We start from the raw sequence: 23663 nt of genomic DNA on the forward strand, positions 1-23663 counted from the left end.
CGTGCCTACATAGACAAATAATTCCTTTTAACAAGGTTATTTTCATTTATATCTTAATTTAAAATGTCTCTTTGAATCAATTTTATATGATGCAGACGTGTAATGTTAAAAAAAACAATGCTAGTACTAATATATTAAAAGACGTGTTTTACTGCATGTAATCCACTACTTATATACAATGAAAAAGATTAGAAAATGCAAAGTCATAACCATAAAAAAAATATTAATAAATAAAAAGATTAGAAAATGCAAAGTCATAACCATAAAAAAAGATTAGAAGTATGTTATTATCATTTTAAAGTAAAATATTAATAAATAAAATGATTTTTTTTGTAGGAAAGGACGAATTAAAATAGGTTTTTGTGGAGAAACATCAGTTGTTGTTTTTTTTATATATATAGGGAAGGACTAATTAGAATACATCTGTTGGCACCTAACACCACATTACGATTTTCAGGCCAAATTGTCAACTTTCTTACATTAACAATTCCCCCCCCCCCCCAAAAAAAAACCTCGTTTTTTTTGTTTGTCAACTCACATTCTTTGCTTTCTCCTTTTTATTCCACGAGATTCCCAACTTTTCCCCCCTTTATCTCTCAAATCGTCATGTCGTTTTCTTCCTATCCTTCTTAGTTTTTACCCACTTCTCCATCTTCTCAGTTAACTCTCTCTCTTTTCCGCCCTCCTCACTCACATTGTTTCAGATTTTTCAGAAATTTTACCTTTGTTTTTGTAATCAAGATTTTCCAAAACAAGAGAATGACAAATAGTGGTAAACTCATTTCAGAGCTAGATATAAATATTCTTTTAAATCGACTCAAGACTCACCTCTTTCGTTTACCAACAATAACAACAAGCCTAATTTTCGATTTGGGTTCACCCGTTTCTCCTCTACAAACTCTGATGAGCGCATCTGCTCCTCTCTAACTACTGTTAACTGCTTCGAGGTTGAATATCCAAGTTGAGTATGAGAGTTTTTGCTTCAATAAAATGAGGAAAATTAGGAGAAATTAGGAGGAAATTAGGGCTTTTAAATAGTAAGAAGGGGAAATAAGACATAACAAAAAATAAACTGAGGTTTTAGAGAAAAAAAAATGTCAAAATCATAATATAGTGTTTTGTTGCCAACATAAATATTTTAATTGATCCTTCTCTCTAAAAAAAATTTTAAATAATATTTATTTACAAAAACTTATTTTAATCGATCTTTCTCCACAAAAAATCCTAAATAAAAATATAATTAATCGAAACATAGCCCGAACTTTTAAAAGTTCTTCTCCCCAAATTTTCGCAATTTACTTCAGTTTTTCCATAAGCTCTTGCTCAAAGAAGGCGGACTCCAAAAAATATCAAATTGGGGAACTGGAAAAAGAAGTACACACACTCACTGTGTCTCTCTCTCTCCAAAAACCTCACTCCATTTAACGGCGGCAACCACCGCTTACGGCGGAGAACAAGGTTAAGTTTCTTCTTTCTCTCTCTTCTCTTAATTATGGAATGTGATATTTTGGGCGACTCTTTTTCTTCAACAACTTTTAATTTTGAGTATTCTTCTTCACTGCAAATTTCATCACCATGTAAGAAACGAAAGACAAATTGGGTTAAATATGATGGGTTTTTCCCAATTTTACGATCCTCAGATTATTATACTGAACCTTCATTGAAGGAATTAGCTGAATTAGAGGAGATTAATCCTGGGTATTGTAGTAAAATTAGGGATTTTACGGTTGGGAGAGTAGGGTTTGGGAGTGTGAAGTTTTTGGGTGATACTGATGTGAGAGGTTTAGATTTGGTTGAGATTGTAAAGTTTAATAGGAATGAAGTTGTTGTTTATGAAGATGAGAGTAGTAAGCCGGTTGTTGGGGAAGGGTTAAATAAGCCTGCTGTTGTTACATTGTTTTTGAAGTTCGGAACGGTGGGTTTCGATCGATATAAATTTTGTAGGGTTGTTGATAGGTTGAGAGCTAGTGGGGATAGGCAGGGAGCGGAGTTTATTTCGTATGATCCGTTGAACGGGGAATGGAAGTTTATGGTTCAGCATTTTAGTCGGTTTGGGTTGAGTATGGATGATGAGGATGATATTGTGATGGATGATGCGGATGTTGATGCAAGTGAGGATCCTGTTGAGATGAATGGTGGTGTGGGTTTTGGTAACGGTGAGGATAGTGGTATTGATAGTGATGGTTTTGATATAGGTGAGAATAGTGCTGAGCTTTCTCACTCGCTTCCTGCGCATCTTGGACTTGATCCTGCTCGAATGAAAGAGATGAAAATGTTGATGTTTTCTGGTGAAGGTGATGAGGATGAAAATTATGATGATTTTCCATCTCGTGAGAAACAAGGAGCTTACGGGGAAAAGTTTCCTTTATATAACTCAGGGTTAAGGGTGAATTATAAACCTAGTCCTCCTCCTCCTAGGAAAACTCCAGTACCTTTGCTGGAGTACAAGTCTAACACTTTTGACATTAATGCTCCTGGGACTCTTGCACTATCACAACAACATAAGGGATTGCCTTTGAGGGTGGTTAAACCGAAAGGTTTTAAACTGGACTGTAAGCAAGAAACACCAGTATCTGGTTATCATTCACAAAATATAGTTGATGCAGGATTGTTTATGGGTCGATCATTTCGTGTTGGTTGGGGACCTAATGGTCTCCTCGTTCATAGTGGTGCATCTGTCAATAGTAATGATAGCCGAGGAATTTTATCCTCTGTAATTACACTTGAAAAGGTTGCAATGGACAAGGTCACTAGAGATGAGAGTAATGAAGTGAAAAAGGATGCTGTTGATTCACTTTTTAAGTCTCCCTTGGATTTACACAAGTCTTTGGACCATAAAATATTTGAAGTTGAAGTTGGATCCTTGAAATTAAGCCTCCAAAAGGTTTTATGTGTTTGTTCAGCTCTCTCAGACATATGTCGGCGCTATATTGAAGTAATCGAGAAGCAACTTGAGGTTCCAGGTATATTGCCACCTGTGCGTATGTCTTTGATGCACCAAGTGATCGTATGGGAACTGATTAAGGTCCTTTTCTCTGAAAGAGAGACCAGCGGGCAGACAGTGTTTGGTGTAGAAGATCATGAGGAAGATATGATGCTGGATGGAAAAGCCAGCCGCTCAGAAATTGAACCTGATGCTCTCCCTTTGATGCGGAGGGCAGAGTTTAGTTATTGGTTACAAGAGAGTGTTTACCACCGGGTGCAAGAAGATCTGAGCTGTTTGAGTGAGTCTGATGATTTAGAACAGATATTTCTTTTCCTGACCGGTAAACAGTTGGATGCTGCTGTTGAATTGGCTGCTTCTAGGGGGGATGTGAGGCTGGCCTGTTTGCTAGGAGAGGCTGGTGGGTCTATGGTGAATCGTTCTGATGTAGCTCAACAGTTGGAGCTCTGGAGAATCAACGGTATGGACTATAACTTCATTGAGAAGGAAAGAATCCAACTTTTTGAACTTCTTTCGGGTAATATTCACAGTGCTTTGGCTGGCAAAAGTATTGACTGGAAAAGGTTCTTGGGGTTGTTGATGTGGTATGAATTACCACCAGGCACTTCCCTGCCTGCTGTTTTTCACACTTATCAACATCTTCTTGTTGAAGGAAAGGCTCCATACCCTGTTCCGGTTTATATTGATGAGGGACCAGTTGAGGAGACTGTTGAAGTTGCCACAGAGGGACGGTATGACCTTGCATACTATCTGATGATGCTTCATGCTAGTGAAGATGATAAATTCGATGGTCTGAAATCTATGTTTAGTGCGTTTGCATCAACCAATGATCCGCTTGACTACCATATGATCTGGCATCAGCGTGGAATTCTCGAGGCAATTGGTGCCTTCAGTTCCAGTGATCTTAATATTCTTGACATGGCATATGTTTCCCAACTTCTTTGTTTAGGGAAATGTCATTGGGCCATCTATGTTGTCGTCCACATGCCTTATCGTGAAGATTTTCCTTACCTCCACGCTACTGTTATCCGGGAGATCTTGTTTCAATATTGTGATACCTGGAGCTCACAAGAGGAGCAGCGCAAATTTATTGTGGAGTTGGGTATCCCATCACAGTGGCTGCATGAGGCTATGGTACATTTATACTCTCTCTATTCCACATGTTTTGTCCATTCAATTGACTGTTTACATCATATCATGTCTAACATTAATGTACTACATTATTTCTACTTGTTAGTTTAAAATGGGCAGTATCATGTGCCACTTTTGAATACCAATTCTATGATAAAAACTTCTAGTTGTCGTGAATTATCTTAAATTGCTCATATTCTGTTACTGAGGGAGTTGTTGTTTCATTTTTCTTGCTGGAAGCCATGTCATGCCTCCTTTATGTTTTTTTTGTCATGAAGTTAGTATGTACAAGTGGGCTACTTGTATAACTTGTTACTCCGATTAGAATTTTCCTATGGAACTTTTTACTTGTTGAGCACCAGTTTATTTTGAACAGTTTTGCATTCTTCTAAGAGGCTGTTTGGTTAAGAGTGGGTAAAAGGAATCTAAAAAGGGAAAGGAAAGTAACTAATTGAAAACCGTTGGACTTTTGATTTTTGATCGTATGCTCTAGATTTAGAACTTTTTTGGACAAGCTCAATCATGACAGGTTATTAGATAATGCTCGAATTCTTTCATTGTAACTTCAATCAAAGTGGTGATGCAGGTCAGCGCCAGTGTCTCCTGTTAGAAGTTATGGTCATAGTGGACCCTTCGTTTGATTACACATCATAGTTTTTGATATGTGGTAAATTTTGGGTCTATTGTGTTGTTTGTCACTGGTCGTTATTGTTTGCGTGTTGACTGTGATGGTGCCAACTCCAGAATATCGGAGTGGTGCTGTTGGGCAAATGGTGGTTGAGGTTTGTGAATAAAGAAGGAATGGTGGTAATAGGAAGGTGGGTTGGTGATGAATGTTTCAATCAAGGGACAGAAAGATCTTGATTTTATCTCTTTCTGAGTTCTCTTATTTTCTATGCCAAACAGCCCTTAAGTCTAGTTTTTCTTCTGGTATGGTCTTCTTCTTGATCAGGAAAGTAAGGTCCTAATGGTCATCTCTCCCTTTACTCTTAAAATTTGTTAATTGTCAATATCGAAAGGAACATACGATGAAGACCATTTTCCTTAGCTGGATGGAGTCCACCATTATGTTCCGGATTGGGGGTGGGAAGGGGGGGGGGGGGGGGGGGGAAGCTAGGTGGCTTTTCGTTAGGAGTAACTTGAGTCTAATGTCAATTTTTTATTAATGATTGGTAGTTTTACTTGTTATCTGAATATACTGCACAATTTCATGAAAAGTGCGGATATTTTATTTCTTAAGCTTTAATGGGGTGTAGTCATTTTGATTTTGGAAAGATTTTAATGAATAATAAAAATGAATTGGCAGGAAAGTACACATCAAGTTAAGGCGTCCTAGATTTTTAGAAGATAAGAGTAGTGTTGTTGTACCTACTAGCCTCTACACATGGAATGCTTCAAGATGAGTGAAATAGATAGTTCTGTTTCTGTTTTAAATCTAGATTTTTTTAAGAGAATAAGAGCAGTGTTGTTGTACCGACTAGGCTACTACACATGGAATGCTCCAAGATGAGTGAATAAGTACGGATTCTATTTTAAATCTAGATTCCTCAAACGTGGTATCCTTTTCTAAGCTTTCACATTGCCTAACTGCCTTGATCTCCTAAGATAACATTGATAAGAAATGAGACAAACTCATGGAATCATGTGCACAATGAATCACACTCCCTTTGTATTTTTTTGTTCATCCTACTTGGAATCTTGACACTATTCACAATAGCGAAAATCTTCTAAATTGTTCTCACTATATACGAAATAATATAGTCATGCGGAGTCTTGTTTGATTCGTCTAAATGAGTATTTTATTAATATTCAATCGTTATAATTATTACTAATATGTAATTAAAGATATTTAAGGTCAAAGAAGGGCATGAGCAAATGTGCACAATTAAAGTAGGAAGAACAAAAATATACAGAGGGAGTACTTTTCACTTATTTCTTTTTCGTAGACACATCTGTGGTTGCGTAGACCGACAAAAGACTCATAGAACACTCTTTTACTTCTTACACAATCACTGTTTTACTCCCTCACACAGTCAGATTTACTGTTCCACTTGCAAAAGATACTATTTTACTCCCTCATAGATATACTTTTTCACCTTTCATTTATAATATGGTTTAACTAATATTTCCACGGTCTCGTAAGTATAATCGTGTTATTTTCTATCCTTGTATACTCCAAATCACCTTTTGTTAAGCAAATGTCCTTTCAGGTTGCTCTACATTTCTTTCTCTGAGTACTAATATCTGTATTCAATTATTTATTGTAGGCTGTGTACTCTCAATACTATGGTGATCTTCCAAAGGCTCTAGAACACTATATCCAATGTTTCTGTTGGCAAAAAGCTCATTCAATTTTCATAACATCCGTTGTCCATTCTTTATTTTTGTCAGGTAAAGTTATATCAATTCCTCAACTTTGTATGTGTTTGCTAGAGGTTCCTTTTGTTTGCACATGTTTTGATGTCATCATTGTTTGTTATTATCACTGACGTGGCACGTGGTTTTACTGTGTGAGACTTGGATTGCATGACCTTTACTTGTGCATGAGAAAGAACAGCCTTATGGTCTCAACAGTACCGTGGCTCACCACTCTCACTGCTGCAAGTGCTTTGGGTTGATAATTTCTGAAATTTAGTTGAAATAACTCTCCTTTATTCAGTGTTAATACTTTTAAAAGATGTGAAGTAAACTGTCCTCAGTAAAGCTTAGAAGTCGCAGTTTCGAAGACAATTGTGGCCAAGTTATAATGTAAACATTTTCCTTCTATAAGTTGAACTTTTTTTTTCCTTTTGAGCGAGCAGGTTTGTGTTACTTATAAAAGTCAACTTTTTTCTCTCTTTGACTGAGTAATGAGATTGTGTTGTTAAGTTGCTTTACCTTTTTTTCTTTCATGGAAAATCTAGTCTATATTAATATGTTTCTGGGAAAGGTAAGCGTGTGTGAACTTCACCACGTCTCGAAGCGTCTCTAATCAATCCTTCTATAGGGGTTTCCTTGAGAGTGAAATTATAATGCACTGGCTGGTGTTTTCGTGACATTTTACACCTGTTTTGCTCTGACATATTCATGCTTTATAGGTAGTTCTGCAAACCATAGTTCTGTTTTCTCCATTCTTAGGGGACGAAAGGGAATGAGAAACAATAGATGTTGCTCAAATATTAAAATTTGTCTAATGTATATTTTAGCTTTTATAATGTATCAAACAGAAAGATCTACATTTGATGTTCATCATATTTTCATTAAAGCTAGGGCTCAGCCCTCATTCCCATACTGTGTATCTACTGAAGCACGTATAATGCCATGCTGCCTCCTCTTGCGTTTCACAACCTTACAGAAAAATTCACCCCATTATTTGACGTATGTCTTCACTTCATAAGTATCAAGTCCTCCAACTCATTCCTTGACTAGTTTTCTGGCTTTCCGCTTCTTCAGATCCTTTGTTAAAAGACCTTTGCTCTCTGCCTTTAAACTTTGATATATATCAGCAATCCATGAGGGGGAGGGGTTGGCTTACAGTTTTTTGGTATCAGATATGGGTCAGGGATCATCCAAACCCATACTTGGTGTTGGGACAATTGCAAAAGATGAAACCCGTAAAGCCCACCCTCCGAAGTCCCGAGATATGGGTTCTTAGACCCTAGTAGTAGGTGGTACCATACCCCAACTCCTGAAACCAACTTTTGCTTAAAATTGTAGTTATTCATTATCACCATGCCACACCCCAACCCCTGAAATCAACTTTTGCTTAAAATTATAAAGTTATTAATTATCACCATACCACACCCCCTGGCATCAACTTCTATTATAAAATTGTAAATTATTTTCATCATCACCATACAACCAGTCCACCACTTCAACCTTTTATTGTTTGGTTTTGAGTTTTGAACACCACTGTTCCTTATTTGGAACTTTGGTTGGCAATTCTTTGCCCACTATCCTATTAGAGTGAGAAGAAGATGAGGGTGGAGATCCAATTTTGACAGAGAACGAAGAAGGTGGCTAATGTTTGAAGAGGAAGTAGGCGTAAGAGTGAGGAGAGGGAGGGCAGAGGAGAGAGAAATTGAGGGCCTTTTGTTTTTTTTTTTTTTTTAAAAAAGATACTACGTCATTATGAAGGTTTGAGTTAAAAATGAACCATGCATGTGGTATTAGGTTTGAGGTATGGGTTTTCAGGTTAATACTTAGGTTTGAACCCCGGAGATCATTTAAATGCAGTGCAAATATAATTTTCTATTCGGGGACCTAATTATCTCATTATCTGATTGGCAATACTTTGGAATCTCTGATGCGCATGCTGTTGCATACTTTATCTACCGGAGTTCAGATCTCCAACCCCTTTTTCAATGACTAATCTCATGTAATATTACCTTGTAGGGTCGACATTGGCCTTATTTTCCTATATCAGAAGTCGCTCAATACGACTGTGCCTATAGTCTTTTTCTCTGTAAACTGGTGGATGGAATCTCCTGGCTAAATAGAGTGGCCTTTTTGTATAGAGAGAACAATGAAATACATAAAAGGAAATTATATCATCCATTACATCTCAGCTTCTCAGCTCCTCTCTTTCAAAATATTTGTCATTTTTCTTGGTATGTGATCTTTCTATTATATTAGCAGAAAGCATCGTGAATCCGATTCTGATTCGACCATGAAAATTGAAATTAGCTCTCTTCACTTTCAGCTGCTGGATGCAACCGTACCACCTTATATTTCCACTTTATCTTTTGGTATTTAAAGTTGGACTCATTTGATCTTGTCATTCTTTCCATGATTACATTTTTCATCATATTACATTACATCTTACTATAGATATCTGAACTTGCATAACCATGCACATTTCATGTTGGAGATCTCTTGAAAGTCTTTCCTAGTCTTTCAGTATAGTGGTGCTTTAACTATTTGTTTCCCGAAACTGAATTTGTGGACTGATCTACAACCTGGCACAGCCGATTACCAATGTCAGAGTTAATAACCACAGTGGCTTAACATAAATGCAGCCGAAGACTCTGAGATATGGAGGTTGGCAACTTCATTGGAGGATCACAAGTCGGAGATTGAAGACTGGGACTTGGGAGGTGGAATTTATATCTCATTTTATTTGTTAAGAAGCTCTCTGCAGGGGGATGACAGTGATATAAACAAACTGGTTAGTATATTAGCTTTATGTTTATGCTGTGTAGAAGCCGGATCATATTCTGAGCTCAACTTTTTTTTACAGTATTCATCGAAAATCTGTAGAAGTTCCTTATCATATTTAGTCTTGGGAAGAGGGATTGATATCATGCCTAATTATTGCTCAACTAACCCAAGCATCTTGGCCAGAATAGTTTTTAATCGACGTGGTTTTTGCATTTCTTTGGCGGTTGTTTCTTGGTGTCCAGTATTAACAAGATGATTCATGATGGTAGTGTCTTTCTGCCCTGATTACACTCTGTATTGAGCCTGTTGATGACCTCAAATCATATGGTGCTCAAGTTTCTATGTAGCATGAACTGCAGACTGGGGGATAATCCCCATAAACCAAAGTTTGAGTGGCCTGTCATGTTTTGTTACCGGGAGTCTGTGACCCGTGTCTCATGGGTTCAAGAAACATGGTAATTACTTTTGTAGTGCTTGTTTCAGAGTAACTAAAAGCCAAACCAAAGGAAGTATATAAGGCATGTAGAACGGTCTATGCGGCAGCGGGACCAGGCTAGTCTGACCTCATTATGTAACAAGCTCCAAACATTAGGGTTGAAGAAGCAAGTACCCTATGACGTGCACCAAAACATATGTAGAAACTCCCTCATGCAGCTCTCTTAGGCATGCTTCTTGTGGCTTCCCGATGTTTGGCACACCACTTGTGTCACCAGCTCTCTTAAGCCAACTGCAACTTCGTCCCACAATGCCACAATGCTAGTCCTCTTGAGTACCATTGCTTCTTGGAATTTCTCAACACTCCGCACTTTATTTCTAAGATTGATCATGTCATCAATGGTGCTTTTGGCCTTGCCAGGACCCTAACAGTCATGAGTGCTCACCCTATTGTAGGCACACCAAACCACATTCCCATAGGGGACCCATTAAGCACTCAGCTCGACAAAGGACCAGTGGCAATTACAGGGTGGTACATGGTTGGTGGTTAGTTGAAGCTTCATTTCCATGAACACCGTAGCGATGTAATGCTGTTATACCACATCAAGGGATGATTTCAACCAAGTTAAACAACAGGACGAAAGCGAAAAGCAAGTTGCTGAAATAAGCATATCATAAAGTTAACTTGTACGATAACCTTTGATCCGTACATTAACAAATCCATCAGATTTGCTTCGTATGTGACTCTTTGTTCCTTCACATGAGGAAATGGTCAGCATGTGAAATTGTATTTTGGGTATATAGAGAAGAAAACAAAACAAGTAGTCAATAGAAAATAATAATGTGTCTCAGGTGAGAGTGAAATGAATATTATGATATGGGGCAGACTTTTGTCCAATCTTGTTTATTCCAGTTCTCATCATTCTCGCTCTTATGAATCTCTTTCTCCGAAACTTTATGTTTTGCAATGTATATGAAGCCTTTGTTATCTGTAATTGATAATCAGTAGCATATAGCTAGTAGCCTAGTCCAAAAGCCAAGCATGACCTAGGAGAGCTGTAGGTCTTGTTAAAAAAAGAATTTGAATGTTCCTTTGTTGCAATATAATCTTGTCCTTGCAGATTTTTCTAGGACTAATGTGGTTAATTGCGTATTAATTTCTGTAGGAAACTCTTGAGAGTAAAGAAGCAGCTTGCAGGGAATTCTTTGATTGCCTAAACAAGTCTCTAGAAGTACTGGGAAGCAGACTACCCGTAGACGCGAGGTATGCATTTTTAGATTTGTTGATTTGTCATTCTCTGGATTATTTAATATTTTATGTTATTAATTATTTCCTCTATTATGCATATATATTTAAACATGTATTGAACTGCTACAAAGGCAAAGTAATGGTACTCCATATCTTGTTTTCATTAGTCTCGTGTTGCACAACAAGAAATTAAATCTCTAATGCAGAAAATTTGTTTTTCTATAGAGTGGCCTATTCAAAGATGTCAGAAGAGATATGCAGTTTGCTTGTGTCCGATAGTGGAGCTGATTCAACACGTGAGACTCAGTTGAGCTGCTTTGACACTATAGCTGCTGCCCCTATCCCTGAAGATCTCCGTTCTTGTCATCTGCAGGAGGCAGTTTTACTTTTCACCACTTTTCTTTCGGAGACCACCACCTAACCTCTTTTCAGGCTCAAAATTTTCTAATCAATAGCTTGACACTCAAGGGTGTACTGCACATACAATTCTATGCAACACGCAGCTTGCAGTATTCCAGCTGATCCTGTGCAGCATATGACACTCGAGGTGTCATCAATTCTCGCAGATCGTATGCAATGTTGTTGGCGTGGTCGTTTACGACAAGTCCTTGCCAATTCATAATCAGCTTTTTCCAGTTCTTCTATGATCTCAAACTGTCAATACTGCCTTGTGCTGTAAACTACTTGTAGGAGTTCTCTTTCCTTGGCGAGTGAACAACATTTAGGTACTTCCTTGCTTGGGTGGCATAAAATCTAGCCTACGCACGAGGTGGTTTAGCTATCAGTATATCTGTATAAGTGTAATGTTGTCAAATATGAAATACTTCCTCCGTTTCTTTTTACTTGCAACGGTTTGACTTTTACACTATTCATCAACTCTACTTAGTTTATGTATGGTGATTTATAGTTAAGGAAAAACATATTCATGTGGGATCTTGTTAGATTCGTCTGAATGCATATTTTCCGAATATATATTTTTTATAATTTTTATTTATCGATAATTAAACTTATTGATGGTTGAAATTATACATTGGCAAGCGTGAAAGTCAAACTGTTGCAAGTAAAAAGAAACAGAGGAAGTATACGGTTCATGTCCTGCCCACTTCACATATCTGTGGTGGAATTGCAGATCATTTACCCCTCGCTATTTGGATCAATTTTGCTGATTTATTCAAAGTGATGTAAAAGCAAATTTTGAGTTGGATTTTTGATGTCTTCTTGTTCATCTCTTCACGTTTAAATAGTTTATTCTGCTTTGTTTTTTGAACGCACACAATATACAGATATACTTCTTCGTATTCGTTATTGGATACGTAAAGAGTATGGCTTGCAAAGCTGATTGGTAGACCTGCGATAGGTGTTAGTTCAATAGTCTTAAGGATACATTTTCCAAAATCTACAAATTTAACTACCTGCACATTTGAAAATAAATTGCTACTATAGAATAGGGTTAGATATCACACACCATCATATCTTCATCGTATAATTTCGTTGTTTTATCATATTCCATCACACTAATTAGGTGAGAATATATGAAAATAAATCAAAAGGGCAAAATTAGCAAAAATTGTATTATATGTGTCTTTCTGACCGGAGATCAAGGTCAAAAGTTGGTGAAACTAATTTTTATAGTACTTATTTTTCACATAAAGCTAAAAATTATATTCATTTGTTAGTTTATCGCAATTGAAAGTTTTTATACCAATGTAATAAAGAGGTGTTAAGTTTTGTACTAAACGGGTTAATTTACCTTTTAACTTGTGTTATTGTTAGTCAATGATAAGGTCAAAGTTCATTTTGAAATTCAACCACTGCCAAATGATAAGATAACTTGTAATCTAAAAATTGAAGAGGTAATTTAAAGCGAAAGAACCAATGAAGAAGATGACTATTATTTTGATGATTTTCTCAAATTGATTGATAACAATAATTATCTAGTGTTTTCGTGATTAAACCTAATTATCTCCATTATTATGCATGGAACCTAAATTACACCAAACCGTAACGTATAAGCAATATACTGACGAGACACATATCAAATACCACATCAATTCGAATGTTGCGATACTATGTATAAACATCAAGTCATCAACTTGTATCTATTTAATTTCCAAACAAAAAACAAGATGAACCTAACATGATTTACATTCATCCACACAATAACATGCATGCAAATTACTAAGCAAAACACCCAAACTAATCCTACCAAACAAATATATTCCACAACTTTAGCATACGTACAACCTTCATGGGTTGCACCTCCTCTCTTTATAACCACAAAAAATATATAATAATATGCAAAGTCCATAATTCAATTTCAAATCCTCCATCTTGATGTATCTTGATTTTTCGATGGGTTCTCAAAGTCATGCGTTGATGAAAGGGTTATTTGTAAGGATCACAAAGATCACAATTATAAGCTTGCTTGTGTTAATACTAAGGTACATAATTAAGTGATCTTTTTGCTCTTAGTTGACTAGTTATATTATTGGTTTAATTATTTTGAGAAACATGAGGAATTTTTGGTTCTGATTATTATTAAATTTATACTACCATTATTATATCATATGCTACTAGTACTATAGATGGATGAGACAAACAACATTTGAAGCATCTCTCTATGCATATCATATGTTCACTTATGCACACTTTTAAAAGATAGTACTTGACAATGAACAGTCAGGATTATTATATATTTCCTCCGTTTCTATATATATGCAACATGTTAACTTTCATATATGCCAATGCAATATTTTGATGGTTAAAATATTTAATTATCGACTATATAAAAAATTGATATTTTGTAAATATATTTTCAGACTAATACAACTATATGATAGCATTTGTATTTTATATATTAGTTGTAAAATACAGACAAAGTTAATAATTGAATAGTGCAAAATTTCCAATGTGTTGTATGTATTTAGACACGGGGAGTAGTATATAACTACACCAAGGAATGTATGATGATAGTAATGTACGGAAAATTTAGTATCACTAGTCATTAAGTGTCATATCTAATTAAGGAACAAATTCTTGGTCATTCTGTGTTATTATCCCAAAGAACTAGGAAGTACTCCCTTCGTTCTAAAATATAGTTCTTGTTTCTTTTTGCACAGTCTTCAAGACGTATCTTTGACTTACTATATCTTCTATTTCGTATTAGTATGTTTTTGTATATACATTAGTCAGAGTATTTGGTCAAAATTTTTAAAGTTTGACACCCAAAATAGAAACATAAACAATATTTTGGGACGGAGGGAGTATTACACATTTAAGCCATATTGGCGTATGTTGCACTACTTTCGTTATCGATTGTTTTCTAATAATTTAATATATAATTTTAGCATGGAAAGTGTATCAATGGAGAATGTGAAAACTCACAACGGTTGGGTAGATGTGAACATCTTTGATTCTCAAGATGAAATGGCTTCGTCGTTGGCCAAATACATCAGTGATTTGTCAAACAAGTTTGTAAAGGAAAGAGGTGTTTTTACAATTGCTCTTTCTGGTGACTCTATATCCAAAGCTATGAGGTAATTCAATTATTTATGGTTTCCTTAAGAAAAAAAAAGACTTGTCTTCGTAAATTTTTATTATCGCTTGAGATGGTATTGATTGGTAATGTAAAGTTATGTAAAAGAATAAATCACTTACCAATAAAAAAAAAAGACTTGTGAAAGAAAAAACTTTGGTTGGGAGTCAGGGTGTCTGGCTTGTAATGGACCTCTGGTTGAGGTCTAGTGCGAGGCCGCCCAAAGGAATTCTTCTTATCAATAATAAAAAGTTTTTTGTATATTTACAGAGGTTACTTCCTCTAATCGGGTGTATCTAGTACTATAAAAGTTTCCCATTGTGAAGGGAATACCCGGTTTTTTGATAGAAGGCACTATCCTCTTTTTCTTGAATTAATGAAATTCCAAATTATATATATATATAAAAAAAGACTTGTGAAAGAAAAAACTCCATTGTTTTGTTGTTAGATTTTTTCGTAGAATTAAATTTCATCCATTGATTTATGAGTCGATTCGTCTCTTATAATTGGGTGCTAATCAATAGTCATTCTAATTGTAAGTTTGTAACCAAACACTTTTTTTTTTTTTTAACCTCATAATACTGGGTGCGAAAATTATATAGGAAATTGATGGAGCCATCATCTTCAGTTGATTGGTCAAAATGGTATGTGTTCTGGGTTGATGAAAGGTTGGTTCCCAAAGACAGCCCGCAAAGTAACTACAGGCTTGATTACGCAGACTTTCTTTCTAAGGTATGACACTTTCAGCTAGTTATTAGGCGGACATTGCTACATTTACCCACCAAGTTGACAAATCACTACTATAGAGTATTAAAAAAAAATATGCTAAGTTAATTCAATTCAGTTCAGTCCAAAAGAACATAGCCTAAGTTAAAAAAATTGAGGGTATATCAATTCAAACGCACCCAAGTTAGTTATTACGAGTGTTATTTTTGTGTTCTTTCCATTGGTATATCATTAGTTAGTAGTTACATGTATATGATTCTTAGATTTTCTTGTAATAGTTATTATTTTTGGCTTGTATTATTCATGGTCTATACTTGTGAAATTTCTCAGGTACCAATCCCTAATGATCATATAATTTCTATCAATGAAAAACTTTCCCCTGAAGCAGCATCAGCTGAATACGAATCTCGTCTCAAACAACTAACAAAAAACAATGTAATTGCTACATCAAATGTTACAGGATTCCCAAAATTCGATCTCATTATTTTGGGTTTAGGCTATAATGGACATATAGCTTCTTTATTTCCAAACCATCCTCAGTTAAAAGAGAACAAAAAATGGGTAACTTACATTACAGACTCACCAAAACCACCACCACGACGAATCACCATGACATTTCCAGTGATCAACTCGTCCTCGAACGTCGTTTTTATGGTACTTGGAAAGGGAAAAGCAAGAGTGGTGAATGAAACATTGAATGGACATCAAAGTTCAACATCATTGCCTGCTAAAGTGGTTTCGCCTGAAGGAGAATTGAAGTGGTTTTTAGATAAGGAGGCTGCATCCATGCTGAATATTTAAGTGTATATGCATGTTAAACATGCATGAACATAAAACACGTAGTTCAAAGTGGAGATACTTGGGTAAAATGGAGCTAGTGTACTGTTTAGCAATATTGGGTTTTGATGCATTTATATTGTACTTGTCTTGAGTTTGTCCCTTTTGTATTATGGTGACATGTTGTAATAGTTTCTAATGTTGGACGTTTAAGTAATAAAAAGTCTCTTAAGGGATGCCCTACTTATAAAAAAAAGTCATCTGTCATCTTTGGTGGAATTAAATTTATTTGTCTCATAATCCATGAAGATCTTTTTTGTTTTTGACGTTGTGCCAACTTATGTTTGTAGTAGAATCACGTGTAATAATATGAAGACGTTGATAAAGGAAATGCTAGGTCGTCATTAGCCTCCTAAAATCAAACAAAACCTAACTAAATCACTAAACTAGGTAAAGTGATAAGTAAGGGTCGAAATCCACAGGGACTAAGGAACACCAAAATGTATTGATAAAGCAATAAGCTAGGCCGAAATCAAGTCGGAAATTGTCAATAACCACCTAAGAACTACGAAAAAGCTAGATATCAAAGATAACTAAAGTTAGGAGATGGGATTAAACACCAACTAATCATGAAATAGACATAAGAATATCAAACATAGAGATAATACATGAACACTACTTGAATTAGCTTTTGACCCAACACACAACTCTCATCCTACTCTCATAGGCGGAGAAATCCTCAAAGACATCAAATAAGGACTCTTATCCATTACTAACATATCCGAGGTTCGAATCAATAATAGAAATCAATAGGTTACACTCTCATGCCAACCTAAATCAATCAACTCCATCTAATACGACATTCAAATGATCAAAGAGAATGCAACATAGATTAGAAGAGCTAAACAAGCAATAATTTAATCACGCAAGTCTCTAAATCCAATCTCAAATGCCCAATTCAATCATGGTTGGGTTTTCACCCAAACCCTAACCAACAAACTACTCCATCAATACAAAAATGAGGACTTTAGAGAAATTAAACTTTAATAACATGATAATAATCATTAATCTAACATTAAACTAAATAAAATAAATCATAAATAATTAAACTAATCAAGAACAAACTAATCTAAGAAAAACAATGAAAATAAAACAATAAAAGAGGAGATAGAGTAAGAATGCTCATTGATGAATGGTTGAAAGTTCCAATACAAGTGTCACCCTTGAATCTACAAATCTTCAACCTCTCTTTGAGTTTTCTCCCTTTTCTCTCTCTAGGTTTTGAGATTTCTCTCACTTAAAATCCTAATATGAGACTAATGGAGGCTAATCCCCCTTGAAAATTAGGTTCCCCTTCATGAATGGGGATAATTCCTATTTATAGGTCCAATTATTACATCATTAAAGAGTCGCGAAAAAAACAGAGCTGTCCGGAAAATTTGAAAGGAGCGGCGCTCCTTTATAAATAGGAGCTGGCGCTCCTATGGTAACTGGGCAAAACAGAAAGTTGGAGCGACCAGAGAGCGACCTGGGAGCGGGAGCTCCAAAAACAAGGAGCGGGCGCTCCTTGAAAAAGGAGCGGGCGCTCCTAAGAAAACTGCACAAACAGCTCAACTTCAAATGACCATAACTTTCTCGTTTTTAATGCGAATCAAGCATGTGACCTATCGTTGGAAAGATAACGAGCCAAATTTTACTCTCCAATTTGAATCACTAAAAAATGATTGTAGTATGGAAGATATGGTCGTTCAAATTGGACCATCTTGTGAATCTTGCTTCTTCAACTTTCATTTGCCTCCTTCGCTTTATCATTCATGGTTTACTCCACATTTGTGCATTCCTTTGGCTTTTATAGATGAAATTAAAAGTATATTTCAATTGGACCTATAAAGAACCAAGAAAATAATGTAAAAAGTAACTTGAAAAGTAAAACAAAGACATATCTAAAAAGAACTAGTAAAACAAAAGAAGTGCATTTTAAGCAAAACAAACAAATAAAAGAGGGTAAAATAGAAAAGGAAGGTTAAAAATAGGGATAAATAAGGGGTTAAGAGTGATATAAATATCACTCATCAGACGTACTACTGTAGGATGTGGAATTATATATAGAAGATCCATAATGAGTTTGCGTTTTGTTTGATAAATCAAATCAATAACATAAACTATCTTCTCATCGGAAGTGAAGGTTGAAGTTGTTTTCATGTTTGAACTATATGGAAAACTTATAAGTTCACACATCAAAAATAATGAGGGATCAAGTAACCGATTCGTGAGTTTAATAGATAATTGAACTTAATTTTAAGTTGCATAATTGTGGAATCTAATATTTTCATCATATGCTTATAATGGTCACAAGAGAACTGTAGAAGTTCACAATTGAGGATTTGGGATTGGTAATTAAGTGTGATTTTGGAAAGTTATGCTTGGTTTAATTTTAGATCACATTAACTCTTTACTCTCTTCCATGTATTACTTGCATGTTAAAATGATTATGTGTAGTGTAATCGGTAAGGAACCTGTGAGCTATGGGTGAGAGAACGACGAGAAAGGAGGTTTTCGGTAGATTTTGGCTGGTGGTGGAGGTTTTCGGTGGATTTCGGCTGGTCGTGGTGGATTTTGGCTAGTGGTCGAGGTTTTGGGTGGATTTTGGCTGGTGATGAGGCCGAAGGTGGTGGTGGTTGGTGATGAGATCGAAGGTGATGATGGTGGTGGTGGGTGGAGGAGATCGAAGGTCGAAGGTGATGATGATGATGATGCTGGTGGTGGACGCCGACGAGATTGGTAATGTCGGTTGGTGATGAGATCGAATGTGGTGGTGGCTGCTGATGAGATCGAAGGTGATGATGGTGGTGGTAGGTGGAAGAGATCGAAGGTGATGATGGTGGTGGTAGGTGGAAGAGATCGAAGGTGATGATAATGGTGGTGGTGGTGGTGGTGGTAGTGATGGAGGAGAGAGACGGCAGGAGGATGGAGATGGGAGCATGAGGAGAGATAAATGGTGGTGGGTGGTGGAGTGAAGGTGGTATTGAAGGGAAGGAGGGGTTATATGTAGGTTGATTAATTGTGATTATGTATGTGTGTATTAATTTGATTTGGGTAGTGTAATATGTGTTTTAGTTTTTAATAAGGATAATTTGGTAATTTGAGGGATAAAAATCATACAAAAAATGGAAAGAAAGAAAGAAATTGTTGCATTTAATTTGAAACAATCATTCTTAGAAACTGTTGCATTTAATTTGATACAGAGGAAGTAATCATATATAATATTAAAGCAAGAAAAAATTGTCCTACGTGGCGAGCCATTATGGATTCTTCGTTCCCTCTCATTGCACCAAGATCTAAAAAGCAATTTATATACTTGATTGCCATGTGTCAATGCTAAGAAAGTCTATTGATTGAGATCCGGTGATATTAGGCAATAAAAACGGATTGATTTTGCAAATCCAAAATGAATCATGTGATTGAAGTCCATTAAGTTCATATATCAATCAAGCCTATACATTTTGAAAAAAATACGGTTAGTTTAGGAATTTGAATCGATTACGTCTATACGTGAATCCCTAATCTAAGCTCATCAAAACAACCACGCAAAAGCTGCTAATAAATCAAATGCAATCACGCTATAATTGCCTCTTATGTTAGGAAGGCTTTGCAATCAATATATAAATGCTACAAAATACATTTTTTTCGAGTAAATTCAACTACAAAACAAAATCCTAAGGGTCTATTCGTTATCGTTTTTTGTTTTCAGTTTTTAGTTTTTTTGGAAAACTAAAAACCAAAAACAGGAAACTAGAAAAAGTGATTTTCACCTTTTAGTTGTCAGTTTTCAGAATCATCATATTCCCAATAAATTTGACTAATTTTTTTATTCATTATAGGACTTATATTATATGACTTTGAAAATAAAAAAAAAATCAAAAAACAGAAAACTACAATAATACCAAATTTGTCCTAAATTAACGCCTAAAATCATGTTGTGGTTAGATAAACACACTATAATCACTTTGTAATCGGGAGGAAGTCATAAAAATATACAAAATTTAATTCAGCAAACAGAGGAGAGAGAAAATTAAATGGAATGGGGTTCTTAGAATTTCCAACAATGTGTAGATGGTGCACCAAGGTGTAGGATGAGCATCCTGCACCTTGTCCAAAACGCAAGGCAAGAAAAATAAAACGCACAATTCAACACGCAAAAAGTAATTGATTTGACAGCCAATGTACATTCCCTTTACATCCAATGTACAAAATCGAAAATTCAAAAAGTAAATGATTTGACATTTACTGTTCACCATTTAATAACTGATTTGATGTCCCCCCATATACTGTTCACCACTTCTCTCTTTTCCACACTCAACCTCCTTGTACATTCTTGGCTTCGTAGTTGTTCATTAACAAAATCAAAATGTACAATGACAGCCCCCAGCTGAAAGTAACCCAATTCCTGAAGCTGATGTCAAGTGAGTAATTTGCAATCTTTGTACACTAGGTGTGTTGATGTTTGTTCACTAATGAAATTCAATATGTACAATTACAGTCTCATATCGAAATTCACCACTTCTCTCTTTTCCACACTCAACCTCCTTGTACATCCTTGGCTTCATGGTTGTTCATTAATAAAATCAAAATGTACAATGACAATCCCCCAGCTGAAAGTAACCCAATTCATGAAGTTGATGTCAAGTGAGTAATTTGCAATCTTTGTACACTGGGTGTGTTGATGTTTGTTCAGTAATGAAATTCAATATGTACAATTACAGTCCCATACCGAAATATGTCAAGTGAGTAATTTCCGTTCTTTGTACACTGGTGTGTTTGATGTTTGTTCACTAATGAAATTCAATATGTACAATTATATTCTCATACCGAAATTCAATAAAATCACAATGTACATTGATGGTCATTGCTTTGATCACTGAAAATCCCTAAATGTACACTCGTAGATTATTGTACACCAAATCATACGCATTTGTACATTAAAAATATTGTTTCACGTGATGAGAGAGAAAGAGCTGGCCCACTTTCAAAAATATTGCCAAAAGTCAGCCACATGGGCAAGGTGTAGGATGCTCATCCTACACCTCGGTGCAGGATCTAATTTGCGAATTTCCAAGAATTTTGATGGGATTGTCCTTCTTGAGATAGCAAATCAACACTATATAATGTTGAACTCCTTGAAACTTTGCTGTTTGCATATATGCATGTAAGAGATGTAAAGGTCTAAAGGAGAAACAGAGAGGTAGAAATTAAGAGATAAATTAGATTAGTAGTGTGGCAATGTTTAAAGAGCTTAAGAGCCTAAGTCATCAAGTAGTCACGTGGCAAATGATAGATTATGAGTTTATGACATATTGTTCTTACAAAGTTAGTTTGCAATTTTGGGGACAAACAGGTGGTTTATAGAGAGACAATGGAATTGAATTAGGAAGGAATGATATTGTTACATAATAGGCATGTGTCTAAGATATGATTTAATAGGTTCATATGTTATTGCCTTTTGATTTTAAGGGCAAAATTGATGATCTCAATAATCTGTTAATATAATAGCATATTGAAAACAATGGCTAAAGTTTCTATTATAAGTCGTAACATTTAACCAACGTATATAAAAATATTTACCAAATAAAAAAATAAATTAAATATTTATAAACCCAAGTTTTTAAAAAACAATCAACAACGACACTGTTCTGATCAACTTATTTTTATTTTCTACTAGAAAATATAAGTAAGTTCAGGTAATGAATAATATGGCTTAATAATTTCAGATAAGTTGTATAATGCAAAAACAAGCAAAGACAAAGTTTGACATACTCACAAAATAAATTCTAAAAGTTAAAATATGGTCTAATAAGGATTAATAAGGTGTAATAAGTTCAGATTAGTTCTTAGATAAATCTATTTAAGTTCAAATAAAATTACATAAGCAAAATAAGTTGAAAAACATATATAAGACCAAGAATGACAATTTGGAAATTATATAACTTAAAAAAAATCTCATGTACATAATATAAAAGATTTTATTACTTTTTCTACAGGGTGTTGGCATAAAAGTTATTTTGCTTATTATGGGCAAAAGTATTACAATTATATAATCAATAAAATATTTTCTCTTAATCTTCTACAAAAAAAGTATAGTTATATTAAATGAGAATGTAAGTATGCGTAATTCTAAAATGGCAATGTAAATATGCATTACTTTTGTGGGTAAAAGTATAGTTAAACGTAATATAATATATGATGAAAACAAAATTTTGTTCTTTTTCAATCTTTAGGCCTTTGGTGGGAGTGAGTATTAACTATTGAAAAAACGGGGTCAAACTCTAATCCTATGATCTAAATGATATATACTTTACAAAGTTAGTATGACTTTACAAAAAATATCATCAAACACGAAAAACGACCATTATATGCAACTAGATGTACCTTAAATACTATTAAAACTCAAGCATATTGAGAAAATTAAAATTATTATAGCTAAATGGGCAGTGGTCAATGGGTAGCTAAATATGGTACAACTGTGGTGCAAGAAGGCAAGATAATGGTGAACAGGATTGCCATAAGTGGGAGTGGAAGTTGGTGTATTGCCGAGTATCAGTCATGGTGCGAATTGTGATTTTATCAGGTCTCTAAAAGAAGTACTTAGGGCTGTTCTCTTCGGCATAAAACAGCTGAACTGAACTGAATTGAACTGAACTGAATTGAACTGAACTGATCTGAACTGAACTGAAATGAATAGTGATATGTGAGAGTAAAAGTATTGTCAAGAGCTGAACTGAACTGAACTGGTCTGAACTGAACTGATCTGAACTGAATTGAACTGAACTGAACTGAATTGAACAGAACTGAACTGAAAATAAGCTGGGGAGAACAGGCCCTTAGTAGACAAATTAAAGATTTTTTCATAACTTTTTTTTTTAAGAATGGGTCACGTGATCTACCAAGATGTTAACTACTTCAACAATTGAACACACGGGTTATAAATCAATTCTAAAATAATTTAAATACACGAGTTTTAAATTTTACATCACAAGTTGGAGGTTCACTACCACGATTCTTGAAGAACTTCTTAAAATCGTCAATTTATAAAATGAACAACTTCTCGTACAGTTTGCACGGGTCAAAGTTAGTATATATACTTATATCTAACACTTCTATCCGTCAAATATTTATCATTCCTCATTATCATATATCAACATCAACACGCCAAAATTAGAATGCACCCAAAACATTCCCAACAATCATGTATTCAAATTTTTTTTTTTTCCAAAAACTCTACCCCCGTTATAAGTTATAGTAACAAACTGCATAAATATACCAGTTAAGGTACGCGTTTTTTCTACGCGCATTACAACCAATAGCAGAAATATACAGCTAACATAAGCGTCATTTTACGCGCATTACAACAATAATACAATTATAACCGCTAATGTACGCGTATTTTTACACGCATTATAGATAATTATACAATTCTAAGAGTAAAAATTAATCATCTTTATATACCTCACCATTCACCAAAGACGTAAATGCTCTGACAAATTCTCTATTTTTGTGCAGTAGTTATATTCAGGGTGTTCCTCAAAATCCCCTCTTTATTTTTATTTTTTTTTTATTGTTTTATGGGTTTAGATTTTCATTTAAGAATAGTAAGAGATGAGTGAGAAAAAGATTGACAAATTTTATGATGATGATAGTTATTGTCAATGTTCAGGTCCGTTTATGAGATT

General features: G+C 35.1%; 2 protein-coding genes and 1 long non-coding RNA gene across 3 annotated transcripts; 2 read left to right on the forward strand and 1 right to left on the reverse strand.

The window, feature by feature from the left end:
* The first annotated feature begins 1281 nt into the window (after positions 1–1281).
* LOC104888168 (nuclear pore complex protein NUP96) lies at positions 1282–11908 on the forward strand. The gene is made up of 5 exons (XM_010673052.4): positions 1282–4078; positions 6343–6466; positions 9073–9221; positions 10816–10913; positions 11124–11908. Exons 1-5 carry the CDS (start codon positions 1493–1495, stop codon positions 11317–11319), a joined length of 3153 nt encoding a protein of 1050 aa, XP_010671354.1. The 5' UTR covers positions 1282–1492; the 3' UTR covers positions 11320–11908.
* Positions 9070–15869, reverse strand: LOC125495453 (uncharacterized). Its single transcript, XR_007272116.2, has 2 exons — positions 15730–15869; positions 9070–11656 (listed from the first exon to the last, which is right to left on the reverse strand). It is a non-coding gene; the product is annotated as an uncharacterized LOC125495453 (long non-coding RNA).
* LOC104888170 (probable 6-phosphogluconolactonase 4, chloroplastic) lies at positions 14881–15960 on the forward strand. The gene is made up of 2 exons (XM_010673053.4): positions 14881–15165; positions 15490–15960. Exons 1-2 carry the CDS (start codon positions 15043–15045, stop codon positions 15958–15960), a joined length of 594 nt encoding a protein of 197 aa, XP_010671355.2. The 5' UTR covers positions 14881–15042.
* Positions 15961–23663: the final 7703 nt, after the last annotated feature.

This window comes from Beta vulgaris, chromosome 3 (assembly GCF_026745355.1).
Source record: "Beta vulgaris subsp. vulgaris cultivar EL10 chromosome 3, EL10.2, whole genome shotgun sequence".
Taxonomy (NCBI): Eukaryota; Viridiplantae; Streptophyta; class Magnoliopsida; order Caryophyllales; family Amaranthaceae; genus Beta; species Beta vulgaris.

What these genes read in the sequence shown, in the direction of transcription:
- LOC104888170 (XM_010673053.4), top strand. Translation starts at nt 15,043, where the DNA reads ATGGAGCCATCATCTTCAGTTGATTGGTCAAAATGGTATGTGTTCTGG. An exon ending in ACGCAGACTTTCTTTCTAAG is followed by an intron (nt 15,166 to 15,489) that starts GTATGACACTTT and finishes GAAATTTCTCAG; the next exon opens with GTACCAATCCCTAATGATCA.
- LOC104888168 (XM_010673052.4), top strand. Translation starts at nt 1,493, where the DNA reads ATGGAATGTGATATTTTGGGCGACTCTTTTTCTTCAACAACTTTTAAT. An exon ending in AGTGGCTGCATGAGGCTATG is followed by an intron (nt 4,079 to 6,342) that starts GTACATTTATAC and finishes TATTTATTGTAG; the next exon opens with GCTGTGTACTCTCAATACTA. An exon ending in ACAGTGATATAAACAAACTG is followed by an intron (nt 9,222 to 10,815) that starts GTTAGTATATTA and finishes TAATTTCTGTAG; the next exon opens with GAAACTCTTGAGAGTAAAGA.